We start from the raw sequence: 15,740 nt of genomic DNA, 5'->3' as shown, positions 1-15,740 counted from the left end.
ACGGTAATTTCTTGCAGTCGGTCTCTTACAGCACTAGGTGTTATTTCTTCTCATTATTATATAATGCTTAAGACGATTCTCCTGAAATGCATGCCAAATGAACTCCGAATTGATTATCACCGAATACAGAAAGAAAGCTTGATAAAAGGCGAAGACGTCAATGATTCAGCTTCTGATACCGGATCTACTCTTTCTTTCGATGGAGACAAACAGGTGAAAAATATTCTAAGATTTCTTAAGCAAGAAGTTGAGTCGATTGAGAGGCCAGGTGTTAGCAATTCTTCAGTGCGAGCGAGCACACACCGTTCTCACGCACAACCATCAACAGCAGCTGGCCTCTTCGCTTCCACGCAAGCGAAAGAAATATGTTTTTTTTGCAAGTCTGTCCAGCATTCAACGAAAGAGTGCAGCCGATCGCACACAGTGGCTGAGAAAAAACATATGTTGAAAGAGGATGGTAGGTGTTTTCGATGCACGATGAAGGGGCACACTGCAAGATTTTGTAAAGCGAGAGGTTTGTATTGCAAAAAGTGCAAGAACAAGCATCCATCTTCGTTGTGCAACTCCGATAAAGCATCATCTGTCAGTGAGGATATTTCAATTTCAAGACAAAATACAAAATCATATCTTTTTCTGCAAACCGCGCGATCTCCCCAAGCAGCAAATAGTTCTTTGTCGGCGAGAAATAATTTATTCGTTCGTCTTATCATCGATGGTGGCAGCCAGCACACGTACGTGAAAGAAGCAGTTGTAAATAAGCTTAACTTACCAATCGAAGGAAGTTATGGCGGTTGTTGTTCCAGAAATCTGCTTAGATGTCTTGGTTGCTCCGGAGAGTAAAAGCCCTCAGTTAGATTGCTTCTGTTTGGCAGACTCAAATTTGTGTGAACGTGAGCAAGAAGACGGATTGAGTGTCCTAGTTGGAGCGAATTATTATTGGAAGGTGGTTACTGGAAGATATAAGCGAATAACAAGCCTTTTGACAGCAGTAGACACAATCTTCGGGTGGACGCTTCAGGGTCCGTGTGACACAGGTGATATTATGTCTAATGAAAGTGTGTCCACTCTTCTCAGCTCGATATCTTTTGAAGAAATGTGGAGACTAGAGACCATAGGCATACGAGGCGACGAGATAGAGATGAATGAATTCACTAAAGAACTCCAAACAAAATGCATCAGAAAGACGGAGACAAGATACGAAGCGCTCCTACCTTGGAAAACTTTTAATGGACAGCTCGGAAACAATAAAGAAATGGCTCTGGCTCTGCACTCCCTTTTAAGAAGACTTCAAAGAGAACCAGCTAAACTTCGCGAAAACGATATAGCAATGCGGCAATTTCTTGCAGCAGGATATGCAGAGAGAGTAGTGTCGAGTGACGAGAATACTAAGAACCTGTATTATATGCCACACAGCGCAGTGTACCGCCCGGAAAAGACATCTACCAAGATCTGAATTGTATTCGATGCCTCGTCTCACTTACCAGGTAAATAATTATCTTTAAATGAATGTTTATGGACAGGCTCGAACTTACTTCCAGACATGCTCCAAATTCTGTTGAGTTTTCGGATCGGTGAGATTAGTATAGTGGCAGATATTGAAAAGGCGTTTTTGCAAGTGGCATTAGCAGAGAGTGAAAGGAATAGTCATCGTTTTATTTGGTTTTCTCAAAACGAAGACTTAACTACCGATTTCTCATCTGAAGCAACTAAGTGGCAACTTTTTACTAAAGTTTTGTTCAAATGACGTATTTTATTACATACTGTGTTTAAAGGGTAATAACAGTTTGACAAGGACAATAAAGTAATTTAGAACCGTATCATATTAGAACTTAATTTCTTGTTTTTTTTTGCATAAACTGCCACAAAACCTTTTATGTTGAATAAAGGCATTTTATATCATGAAATAAGACTTGATGACACATATTTTCATTCCTTAGTAGTTATGCTAGCAAAGTTTCAATGATAAAATTCTCTTTCAAAAATGCTAATCTTTATCTTTATATACAATACTAGCTGGTTTAACCGGCTTCCTCGGGAGGTATTCATATAGATTTTTTTCCGAGCTGACACGGAAGCAAGCACGTGGGTAAAACAGGGATTTATGTTTTCAAGGCCTGCAACCTTCGGTGTCTTTCAATGTGGCTTAATGATAGACATAGCAAAACAAAGCTGTATAGGAAATTGTACTGGTTTAAATTCCAACGAATATTCTTTAGTAATCATCGGTATCCTGGAAATGAACACGACTTGACCTTGGGCTGAGACGGAAAGAATTTTAGCTTTAATCACGTTCCTCTTCATAGATACTATCTGTAATCAAGTACCATTGCATAATTTCGGTGCATTTAAATTCAAAAAAAAAAATCAAATGGGGTGGCGCAACAGTCCGTTGTGAACCAGGGCCTAGTGACTTACAACTCTCAACCATTCCAGTGTGCGAGTACTGTTGTCAGGAATGGAAAGGACCTACAGTTTTAATGCCGAATCCGAACGGCTAGTTTGAGAAAGCACTTTTTCATGACAAGAATTACTCTTGAAGGATTTGTCAATTCCTCGCAAGAGGCAGTACCCACGAAATTTATTTTTTAAATTAAGGTGGCACAGGCAGGGATTGAACCCAAGACCCCTTGCATGACAGTCCAACGCACTAACCATCATGCCACGGGTACTACAATTGGAATACTGCATTTAAATTACTCATAAGTATTATTGGAGTCCCAATTTTCAAGTCCAGTAAATGCGGATGAAGTCCTGATGTATTTAAAGAATTCAAAAATTCAATTGGAATATCAACAGCATTATCTTGATCAATCAGATTATAAATAGAAAGATAAGTTTGTTGATGGGCCTGAAACATTGAAAGAATTGATTTATTTAAGCTTGTAACAGAATCGTTTTTAGGTGATAAAATAGCTCGTTCGCATAACAATCTGTTTTCTCTGAAATTCGGGTGACTTGCGGGTAAACTAAAAATTTCGTCTTTTCTAGTGACTCTAGTTGCAAATGTTGGTTTTATTAGTACTTTACCATCATTTCTTGAAAATTGTGCTTCATAATTATCACCACCCAAATTGACGTACATATGTATTTGTGGTCAATCTTAAAAGTTTGACAGAAGCCCACAGAAACTACGATTTTAGCAAGCATTTATTTCATCACTCGTACCTCTCGGCACAACTGGAAATGTTTGACGAAAAGGAATCAAGCTACTGAAATAATTCTTTTTCCCATTTCTGTAGGATCAGCGTCAGCTTGAATTGCATCGTGAAGAATATTGTAATTTTCGGCTCGTAATTTAGTTTGACTTGCTCTTGAAAACCGAAGCCGCTTAGATTCAATTTATTGACTGAATAATTTCCAATAATGAAGTAAAATATTATTTGAAATTTCTTTGACTTGAAGCCAGTAAGAGTAAAAGTCCATTGCTGACACAGTTTTTTTTTTTTTTAATTAATTAAATAACCGTTTTCACCATGACTAAATATCAAAGGGTACTGCAGTGCATCATAAGACCGGTGTATTACACTTTCACGTTTTAAATTGTTATCTCATGCTCTCAAAACGATATCCCTTTTTGTAAATTCTTGTCCAACACTACATCAACAACTTGAAGTGCATTTTAACGACCCTTGTGTTTTGTCTGTGGCTCACGGTCAGCTTTGTTAATGTCTTGAAAATGTTATATATTTGATGGCATTGCTTAAAAAGCAATCTTGAAGCTGCGCACGTAAGGATTGTGACAAATGTAACAATTATTACAAGTCGTATAATAATTCTCTGTAAGTATTTGGGGCTATTGACATCCGCCGTTTTATTTCGCTCACCGAATCAATCATGAAATATATTTGCAAAATTTCGGTTCGTCAGGTTTGTTTGGTAAAAGAGATCCAGCTTAGTAATAGACTTGACCTTGAACTTTAAATGCAGGCATAATATCTCCATGTCTCCGAATTATATCAAGAAAATGTATAGAATCTCGAGGTGAATTATTTAAGAGACTTTTTAATGCTTCCGTTGCATCAGCAATTTCTACCAATAAAACTTTTCCTCCTGAACAGCCGAGGTTCCTTAGGCCATTTGAATGCACGACAGAAATTGCACTTGGTATTCAAATTTTCTATTGAAACGTGAGATCAGTGAGGATTTTATATGTATAGGTACAAAATTATTTATGCCTTAAACATGCTCCGTGATATCCTCTTTAATTTAAAAAACTGCATGACAATTGGATAAGATGTTTCGAAACAAAGATTTCCTCTTTTGCTTGATTTCAGTTTTATATATAAAGATATATTTTGTCGTTTAGTGACGTCTTTATCTTTAAATTCTGATTTAATGGTACCTGTCTCATCAAACTGTGATCAAATGACAACAGTGCCAGAAATTAAACTATTACTCTGCTTTTCTTTCATTTAATACAAATTTTTGACATTACAAAATGACATAAATAATTTCTCATATCGTAATTCAGTGACAAATTTTCATTTCATATTGTTATTTTATTTGTATTTGTAGTCTTGTACAATTATTTATTGGCAACAACAATAAATTGTGTTTTTATTTAATATCGTTTTTTTTCTTAAATTGTGGTTAAATGGCATCAGTAACTTTTTATATATTGGTTACTTAGACTCTTAACAAATGACAGTACTATGTCAATAAATGGCGTTTGCGATGTATTTTTATGATTTACTAACGTCCATAACCTCGGATTTAGTAATATATTTTTTTCGTAGTTTAGTAACATTTGCTAGATCAATAATTGCTTCCGATGTTATAATTCATTTCGGGAAAGAAGTTTTGAAAGGAGGTGTCGACGAAAATATATTCTCAATTCACAAATATTGTAGTAACAGGTAAAGACAGAGTGTTGCAAAGCATTTCACATTAAAGTAGTACATGACAGTAAGCTGGAAGCGCCAAAATTACCGTCGAATTGCTTCATTCGTTAAAATAATGGGAAAAAGGGTGAAAGAAGAAACTTTATGATGATGTTCAAGCGATGTAAATTATAAAGCTATATGATATCATCATCAACCAATTTAAATGTTCTACTTTTAATACCGTTCAAGAGACTTAAGTAAGTTGTAGGATTACCAGCCCAGAGCTGGAAATTATACTTAAGCTTTAGACGTATAGAGTTCTTAAAGATAATAGCCAGATAAAAAAGGAAGAAAACGCTTCTTGGACGGTTTAATACGAAGGAGGGATTCGTTAAAACCGAGGGCTACAATTTTCAATAAGAGAACCTAATGCCAAACACTATCAATTGCTTTTGAACTACCAAGCGCCACAATCTGCCTTATTTCAAAACGTTCAGATAAATAGTACAGCTATTGCTACGAAAGCAGTACTGCAGGTCATTAAGGCGACTTTGGTATTGTCAAACACTTCTGTAGGGAGCTCTTCCTTTAATTTGAGTGATTTGAATAGAGGAGATAGAACACTGATGGCTTTTTATAAGAGTCAGAAGTAAGGAGAAGTCAAATGCTCTTCAATTAACTTCGAATGGTAGGTAGGTAGAAATGGCGATCTCAAGGCTACCTAGCCTTAGATCCAATTAGCGCTGTTTTGATTAAAACTCGTTTGACCTGTGATAGAAAGGAAAAGATTTATAGAGAAGCTTCATAGCGATTATGTTAGAGCCATTTTGTAGCATTGAGAACAAAGATTTGGTCTCTAATCTTTGTCTCAGATAGCTCATCAAGTTCGTGAAAGAATGCTTTACCAAAGTAATTCATTCTAGTGTTTGCCAAAACAGGACAATTGCATAGTTAATGGATTATCGTTTCACTTTCTCTTTTGTCATTACAACTACGGCAAAAGGTGTTGTAGGAGATACCCAACTTCTCCGCATGAACTCCTATAGACCAATGTCTGGTACAAACCGCAACAATCCTGGCTATGTCTTGCCTTGGCCTGCACAGAAGATCGTTTGTACGGGTTTTATTATAGGGGGGCCATATCTTCCTAGATATAATGCAGGTGGGTAAATTGCTCCAACTTTGGTTTGATTCAGTTTGGTAGAAAGAAAAGATTTTACCCTTCATAGCACCAAGAGGAATGTTAACCATTTCCGCAAGTGAGCTATGAAGGGCTGATCCTTGCTTAGCTAGATCGTCAGCCCGTTCATTTCTCACGATACTACTATGGCCCGGAACCCAGATCAAGGTGACACCGAGGTTAATATTCAGGCTCGCAAGCTCATCGCGACATTGCTGGACCAATTAAGATGAGAATGTGGCCAAGTTAATGGTTTTGACAGCTGCCTGACTGTCTGTAAAGATAGCCGCATTTCGGTTTTGGTTTGGGTTTTGTTTAAGTATCTTACATGCTCCCCTTATTGCCAGCAGTTCAGCCTGAAAAATAAAGTCAGGAAGACTTAAGGATTAAGCTGCATTTAGGGACTCAGAAAAGATCCCAGAACCAACTCCGCACTCCATCTTTGAACCGTCAGTAAAGATGGTTACGTCGAAACCGATCGACACGATGTCATCTTGCCAATCTTCTCTGGATGGGAAAGTAACCTTAAAACCTTTACTAAGGCTCAAAATAGGAGTGCAGTAGTCAGTGTCTACCGAGATAATATCTGAGGAAATCGATTTCGTTGTGTTGCTGTGACCATAAAGTTTTGACAACCAGCTATATGATTCCTTCAGCCTTATAGCGCTGCAGGAAACTATGTATTTCATAAAAAGGACGATTGGTAGAAGATCCAAAATAACGTTTAAGGCGTCCGTTGGGCAAGTATGCATGGCACCTGTGGTGCCTACGCAAGCTGTTCTCTGAACCTTCTTTAGCTTATCAATATTATAGGCTTTGCTAAAAGTAGGCCACCACACAATCGAATCGAAGATTGGACGTACTACGGCTGTGTACGTCCATAAAATCATCTTCGACTGAAGTCCCCACTTTTTGCCGAAAGTTTTGCTGCAGGCGTAGAAGGCATACAGGCCTTCTTAACCTGTACTTCAATATTTAGTTTCTAGTTTAGTTTAGGGTCGAGTATAACTCCCAAATATTTTGCACTGGAAGACAATGATAGGATTTGACCGTTGAGTCGAGGTATCGTGAAGGGCGGTACTTTAGTTTTGGTGGTAAAGAGCAACAGTTCAGTTTTACTTTGGTTAACTCCTAGTCCACAACTCGTGGCCCAGCTGCTAACTTTCTTCAAAGCTGACTCCGTGATTTCACTTATTACAGAGGTGTACTTTCCTGACACCAATAGCACCAAATCATCCGCATAGGCTACCGCCTTCACTCCACATCTCTCTAATTTAACGAGCATTGTATCCATGACCAGAATCCATAGAAGAGGCGAAAGGTCAAACACTCTGGGGTGTTCCCCTACTCACGTGTTTTGTTGCGATTGTATTGCCTAGAGTGGCTCGAATCTTAATACCACTGAGCATGGAAATACAACGGACTTGACGAGCGATTCTTCTTTGGATTAAGGACGTTGTTAACTTCGGATATTCAAATGAGCTCGCTGACTATCGGGGTAAGCACACATTCCTCAGGATGTTTATCTAAGATGAGGTGACACAACAGTCGATTGAGACCTAATGTCTAGTGACTTACAACTCTCAACCATTCCTGTGTGCGGGTAATGTTGTCAAAAATGGAACGAACCTACAGTTTTAAGTCGAATCTGAACGGCTAATTTCAGAAAGGAATTTTCATGACAAGAATTACTATTGGAGGATAAACGGAGGCAGTGCCCGTGATAAAACTTTAGATGGCACAGGCAGAAATTTAATTCAAGATCTCTGGCATAACAGTCCTACCCACTAACTATCACGGTAAGGGTACTAAGTTTTAGTTTGATTTTTTTACAAAATTGTATCAATAAAAGAATTTCTTCTTTCTTTTTTATTTGAGGTGGATCAAAGCTGGGTTAATAATCATAACTTATTCTTTATTCCTTTTATTATTTCAATTTTAAAAAATGGTTACACTAAAAAGTAAAATAATTCAAGAGTTCACAACTTGATTAAGCCAAGTTTTTAAACCCCATTTTAATTTTGTTCAAAATAACCATGTCTTATTCTGAATAGGTTTTTTTTGTAAACCACTTAAAAATAATGTAACTTATTATGTTCCACAAGAACTACTTTCGGCGTAAGTTTCCCAAAAAAAAGGGAAAAAATAATTCACCGCATAAGATACTTGTATGGGTGTACTCCACCATAGAACACAACATTCCCAAAAGTTTGTTGCACAAAGGAATGCTGTTTAAACAAGAAAAACAAAAAACGTTTTGGGACTACAACAAGGAGTAAATAAAAATTGTTGAAATCCTTTTGTGTATTTATGTATGTTAACCTACCTTCATATACCTTCTTCCTAACTACCTTCTGATGCACCTTTGCAGCAATTGAAGGAGATTAGGCCTGAAGTAGACAATAACAAAGCTAGAAAAAAGTACGGAATAACACTTTAAAGCTATTATCCTTTTGCAATTGCAACGGGAAATGCTTGTTTTCCGCAAACATTTCTTTACTGGTGCACCTTGTTTTTTTTTGTAAAGTCTAACTAACGATATCCCGCCTTTTTCCAATTTTCTTTTCTCCGTCAAAATATTTTATTTTTCTTCGCTTTTTGTTGTATACAAAGTGCACTAGTTTAGTACCGTTCTTCATTCGAGAATTATCGAAGGACATGCTCATTTAAGGATAAACCTACAACTTACATAAATACAACACAACAAGATAAAGCAATGTCCTTAAGCACATAATATAATGGAGTTTTTTGTATTACTTCCTTATTTCTATTTTCGTATTGTATTCTCTCTTTTAGAGTCCTTATACCTACTACTTGTACTCTGGTCTTGGTTGCATCCCCAAAAATAAGTGTTACAAGTCCATATTCGATTTATAAACAAGGATTAACTATTTTATTATAGTTGGCTTTGTCCTGGTGTGGGTGTGGGATTGCGACTGACTTTATATAGAAAAATAAACAGGATACAAAAATATGAAAACTTTGTGTTGAAATGAAACCGCATATGCTTTTATCCTACGCTATGCTATGTTTGTTGTGGATCCTTACGGGTTGGAAAGAAAAAATACACAAAACATTTATAATGGGACAATTTGTTTTGGAAAGGAGTTTAATGTCGGACAATTTGTCAACAAGCTGATAGTGATTTTTCACACTTTTCTTCTGTTTTGTTTTCTTTTTGGATTCCTTAATTGGAATGTCCTTCGTTTTGTGTGGTGGAGGTTTGTTTATTTTTGTTTTTCGGTTTTGTTATTTTGGTTTTGTGATTATTGCAATGGGAGGTTTTTTTTATATATAATACTTTAAAGGACCCGGATATGGCGAACCACTTAAGACAATGAATTTTTTAAAACGTTTTGTTTTTTTTTGTTTTGTTTTATTCTTTGAAACAGATGTTCATTCCAATTGTTAATGGTAAGAGCCAATAATTTAAGAACGCAAGGATGTCAAATTGATTAATTGCAAAGGGTGACAATTTGGCTAAGTAGTTTATAATAGTATTGCATTTAAAATTTCTTAGAAGTGACAACTCCACTCTAAGGATACAATTTTTTTTTTTGAAAGAAAGATTTTGATACAAATGAACATAACGATTAAACAGAAGGTCCGAAAAGTGGTCTTCAGAACAATCACAAAATTATGTTGTTTTTGAAGGATTTTTTAGTTTTTATTTTTATTTTTTCAAAAGTGTCAGTTGTATCTTTCTCAGAATGTTGCCAAAAGTAACAAGATTATTTTGTGAATGAATTGAGTTTCCTGTTAAAATGTTGTTATCCTAGGATATTTAAGGCAAAATTCAAATACTATACATTTTTTTTCTTCAAATTTTTACTTTAGATAAAAGTAGTTACCAGAATTTTTCTTAAAATTTCAAAAAGGTTTGTAAAAAATGGTTGAATTTTAAGAGCCGATGTTGAATATAAACCTAAAACGTCAAGTTTTTTGCATTGCTTTTGACATTTCTCAAGCAGAATTGTCGCATTTGGACGAATAATAGTACAAGAGTGAGTGTACCCACAAAGAATGACTGTTTGGTGCAGTTTATGGGCTGTTAGCATCATCATTTAGTTTTTTTTTCCAAAATGAGGCCGGTTAATCAGTTACTGTAAATGGTGTTTGCTATCGAGAAACATTTGCTGTATTGCGTTACAAACTCAATGGCCGTATTATCCAACGTAGTGGTGATTTGACTTAGTGCGACTTCTTGCCTTCGAGTTATTCTACAGAAAAGGTGTACATCGATAAGCTAGCAATAATTCAAAGGGTTAAGGATTCATATATTTCAGATAAATGTACATAAGACATAACTATTCAGTTTGTACTTTTCTTAAGCTTTAATGTTAAAATTATTTTGAGGACATTCCGATAAAACAAGTCAAAACTTAAAGACGTTGTACGCATTTTATTCTGTGTTAGGTTTTATTCTTTCTTTTTAATTGTACGTGTCTTGACAGTTTTATTCATGTTAAAATAAAGTAAAATCATTTTGCACAAAAAGAAACCAGATTCGAATGCAGATTCGAGTTCTTTTTTGAAGACATTTTGAATTTGAAAAAAATCCATTTTTGTGATGTTCTAGGAGAGTTCAACCATTAATCCGTTTTGACTGTTCTTCAGATTTTATAAGTCAATAACTCAAAAACAATTCAACTTTCTTTTTACTGAGTGCGTTCAAAAAATATTTAGAAAAATTAAAAAACCCATAAATCTAGGTACCAAATTAATTTGAAAATACAGCGATTTTCAAAAAAAAAATTCTTAAGAAATTAAATGACATTTTAATTTTTAAGAGAAAATTTTATTCCAGGTATATTTTTAGATCTTAAAATGTTGCAACTATTTTTAAACAAACTCTTTTGCTAGGGGAGCAAGTTCATCTGTACAACACATTTCAAAACTGCTAAGAAAATAAAAAAATAAGTAATCGTTGCAACGAAAGATCAAACCAATATATTTTTATTGTGAACACCTTGAAATACCGGAATTTAATCGGAATATAAAAAAGAAAGTCGTGTCATTTACACTTTTTAAGACTTAAGAACGGCTAAGCTACAATTTAATAACTTAACCACCAAACGTTGTTGAGGCTAAAGTATAGCTGAAATTTATTTTGTAGTAAGCGAAATACAGTGAATTTTACTTTTTCAATTCTTGGTGTTTTTAGAACAATTACTAAATACTTGGAACCGTAAAATAGGACTACAAACATATAAGCAATGCATTATACTGCCAGACAATTTCTGAACTGCTCTTCAGGCAAAAAAAAATGTATTCAAAGCATATTTCCAGATATACAGAGTAAATACTTGAATCAAAACGGGCTCAGTTATCGGGCCATCGGATATACAGAGTAGACATACTTGATTTGTCAGCACATAATCTTCGATTAAAGATTGGTTCACCTATTATTCTCCTGCGTGATTTGAATCCACATTAATTAAGCAACGGTACACTTTTGGTCATCAAAAAGATCACCGGAAATATTCTTGAAGCAACCATTTTAAATTTTAAATTGAAAAATCAATGTTTTCCTCATGAGCACCCGTTCACCGAAGGGAAACCAATGAACTTTTTGCGTTACCGAACGACAGGTAATAAAAATAATGTGCACTGATTAGTGGTACCCACACTGATAACTTCCCATCCCGTCTGTCGATTTGTCTTGCTTAAAAGTTTGTCTATATGTACTCGTATCAATTTTTACCACATTTGGGTACTATTTTTTATGAAAAACCGGACTGTTGGATTTTTATATAAAAATTACTGAATATCGAAAACAATATTTTCTTTGAAATAAAATATGTTTGAAGCCAATATTTTTAATAATTGAAAAGCTTTTTGAGTCGAAAGTAAATTTTTACCAAGTTCTAGTATTGTATTTTTTTTTTGTTTTATTTTTTTGTAAAAAAAACTGTCAATTCGATTTTTCTCAACATTTTATCAAATGATGAAAATAATATTTCTTATAAGATAAAATTAGTTTAAAGCCAATATTTCAAATTTTTGAAAAGATATTTGAGTCAAAAATCAATTTTTACCAACTTTTTTAGGTTTTTAATTTTTTGCATAAAAACTGTCCATTCGATTTTTTTCAAAATTTTTCTAAATGTTACCAACAATATTTTTTGAAAAATGAAAGAGTTTAAAGAAAATATCTACAATTTTTGAAAAGATATTTGAGTCGAAAATCATTTTTTACCAAGTTTTGTTAATTTTGTTTCGGTTTTTAATTTTTTTGTAAAAAAACTGTCAATTCGATATGTTTCAAAATTTTACTGAATGTTTACAACAATGTTTTTTGAAAGATTAAAGTAGTTTAAAGCCAATATCTCAAAGTTTTGAAAAGATATTTGATTCGAAAATCAATTTTTAGCAACTTTTATTAATTTTTTTTTAGGTTTTTATTTTTCGTAAAAAACTGTCAATTCGATTTTTCTCAAAATTTTATCAGATGTCAAAAACATTATTCTTCGTTGCACAAAATTGTTTTGGGCATGAAATCATATTTCAGTCCCTAAATTTTCGAGGTGACAAATTTTTTTTTCAGTTTTTTTTTTTGATTTATAAAAAAAAACGTTAAATGGATTTTTTTTCATAAAATTATACTTCTTTGATATTACGTTATGTTATATTATATAAAATTTAATTTAAGTCTCTAGCGTTTTTGATCCGTAAGATATTTGGGGCTAACCAAAATGTTCACCTTTTTTCAAACTGCTGGTAAAAAAACCACCCACGCAATTTTCTTTAGAGCCCTTTCTGCATCTTTCTGCCTTATTATCTGTATAACAAAATAATTTTGAAATCGATATCTCTTCTGGTTCTTGAGCTATGGACGGCGAAAAAAATGTCGCGAACGTGCGCACGTACGGACGTACAAACTTACGTACACACGCACGCACGGACATCTTTCTAAAAATCTTTTAGGTGTAAGTTCACATTTGCTTATCTTATTACGCGAAAGCAACTATTCTGAGGGGCGCGGGAGGTATGTCAGTCGGTAGTCTGGCTCTTGGGAATTAAGTCGCTATGGAGCGTTTCTCTGGTGCGGACCGTGCGTTGTGCGTACGTGAGTTTTACAAAAACGGTAATTCGGCGACTGTAGACAATTCTGCAGTATTCGACATATTCGTCACTTAAATGATGCGCTTAGCACTCTACGTATTGGAAAATGGGTTGAGAAGTTTGAAGAGACTGGGTCAACTCTGGAGGAACCAAAATCTGGGCGGCCAGGAACATCAAGAACAGCCGAAAACGTGGACAGTCTTACTCAGTCTATTCGAGATGATCCAAACCTCTCGATTTGGAAGCGTGCTGTTGCTTGAAATGTGCACAGATCTTCATTATGCCGCATTTTACACAAAAATTTAAAGCTGCACCCTGCAAAATTGTCGTTACTTGAGTGCAACCAACCCAAAACAAAAACATCAGAAACCGCTACATTCACCCAAAGTCACCGTATGGGCAGCAATGTCTCCGCGAGGAATTGTCGGCCCTTACTTTTTTGAAGATGGAAGGGGACGCACACTCACATTGAATTCAGAGCGTCATGTGGATATGTTAGACGAGTTTTTCGTACCCCAACTGCAAAACTTTCCTATTTACAACCAAAGAACATGGTTCCAGCAGGATGGAGCAACTTCGCACACGTCCAACAGATCTCTGCCTCGAGTTAGAGAAATTTTTCCGAACAAATTAATCTCCAGGCGAGGTGACATAAATTGGCCTCCACGGAGTCCCGATTTAACGCCTATGGATTTTTTCCTGTGGGGTTATGTCAAATCAAAAGTTTACGCTAATAAACCGACTTCCCTGGCACAATTAAAAGAAAATATCCGTCATGAAATGGCAGCCTTCACGGAGACTACCTGCCGAGCTGTCATAGGCAATTTTAGTGCCCGACTAAATGAATGCCGAGAGCGCAACGGTTTACGTTTCGACGATGTTATTTTTGAAAAATAACCTATTCCGTCCTTTTTTACTTCAGATTTTTCTTAGAACTACAGATTAAAAGTATCTTATAGGAAATGTAATTTAAAAGACTTACTACCAAGAATACAAATAAAAAGCGCTTTCCACGTTAAGATTTGTTTAAATTTTAGGTTTTCTTTTTCATTTGTGCACCATTTTAATAAATTTTAAAATTAAAAACTAAGGGAACTCTTAAAATAATTAAAAATTAATACAACAGATTTCGTAGTGATTATAATAATGTTATGGTACCTTAAAAACAATCCAAATGAATCCGTTTCTGTTGATATCTGAAAACAAACAAAAGAAAAAAAATTAATTAATATTTTCCCAACACAAAAAATCTCCTTTAAAGTTAAAATATTATACAAATATTTAAAAAAAAAAAAAACTTTTCAAATAAAAAACATCTTTCAACTCGCCGACCTTTTCGATTCAAATCAAAATTATTACCCTCTCAATTGTTACAGAAACAACTTCAAATCCACCACAAGGACCACACCGCCACCGCATTCACTGTGAAAATCCTTCGTAAATCCTTTTCTGGTTTTACTTAAGTTCTTTTTATATTTATTTACGATTTATAAACATTTTGTGAAAATTCCCTAATTAAATGCAATCGTAAGAAATTTCGTTGTAACTTTTATAGTTGGCTCCTGGAAGAAAGTGTATATACTCCTAGATATCATCAAGCTCTCCTCGCGGGAGAACCAAGCAAGAGGATAACCATAACCAAACCAGGAACCTCTTCTTTAAACCGTGATGCGCGGTATAAGGTTGTTATCTGAGTGATTAAACTTAAAAGTTGATGAGCATCCTGATTCTATCATCTCGCTGAATAACAGAGATTTCCTACAACAAGCTCCAACAACCAGTCAAGAGTCTGGAATTCTCTATCGTTGTCGTTGTCCTCATCGTCCTCATCATCGTCGTCCTCATTGTCCTTGTAGCTATTTCGCCCCCTGTTGATGTTGATGAAGATGTTAGATGGATACTAAAGGGGACGCGGTTTTGCACTGTAAAATTGAGAAATTATTGTTGCAGTTGCTTGGTTGTTTATCCAAGAGAAAAATCGCTAGAGTGGGTCCTGATGGTGGTTCGGGATTCTGGGTGGGTTGGTAGATGGTTGTTGGCGACTGCCTGACAGGAGTCAGTTGGTCGGGAACCTGCTGCAGTATTCTAACATTGATGTCATCTTTTATGCTGAACTAAGCACACAATAAAGGGGGAGGATGGGTGGATGGATTTAACAGCACAACAACCCGTTTGGTGCAATTAAAAGTTCATCCATCATCCATCATATTGGGATAGGTTTTTCCAACGACATCTCTAACAACTCACAACTGCCACTAAGAGGATCTCAAGGAGGAAAGTGTGTAGCAACTTTGTCTCTCATTCTCTATTTCAAAGCCTCTATTTTTAAGCTAACCAGGGCGATGGATGTCTACGTCCCCTCAACCCCAGTGATACCTACAACAAAACTGAATATCCAAGTAATTTATGAATGTTACACAAAAATATTGCAGGGTGTTTCATTTACTTTTCATGAAAGTCCTTAGGGGTCACAAATAAGTGTAACATACAGTCAGCGTCTTCTTTAAGTGTGATTTTTTTTGTTTTTAATTTTGTTCTAAATATTAAACGTTAAATCAAAATTCAAAACTTTAAATTTAAGTTTTTAATTAAAAATTGTATGTAATTTATTTATTTAAAAAAAAATGTGGTAATTAACTAATGAACACCCTTTTTTTAATAAAACACAACAA

General features: G+C 35.1%; 1 protein-coding gene across 1 annotated transcript; it reads left to right on the top strand.

Annotated features, from left to right (window-relative positions):
* The first annotated feature begins 784 nt into the window (after nucleotides 1-784).
* LOC129951366 (uncharacterized) lies at nucleotides 785-1,453 on the top strand. Its single transcript, XM_056063479.1, has one exon. The coding sequence runs from the start codon at nucleotides 785-787 to the stop codon at nucleotides 1,451-1,453; it is 669 nt and encodes a 222-aa protein (XP_055919454.1).
* Nucleotides 1,454-15,740: the final 14,287 nt, after the last annotated feature.

The sequence above is a fragment of the Eupeodes corollae genome, chromosome 1 (genome assembly GCF_945859685.1).
Source record: "Eupeodes corollae chromosome 1, idEupCoro1.1, whole genome shotgun sequence".
NCBI classification, from domain to species: Eukaryota; Metazoa; Arthropoda; class Insecta; order Diptera; family Syrphidae; genus Eupeodes; species Eupeodes corollae.
This window is presented reverse-complemented; position numbering and strand designations above follow the sequence as displayed.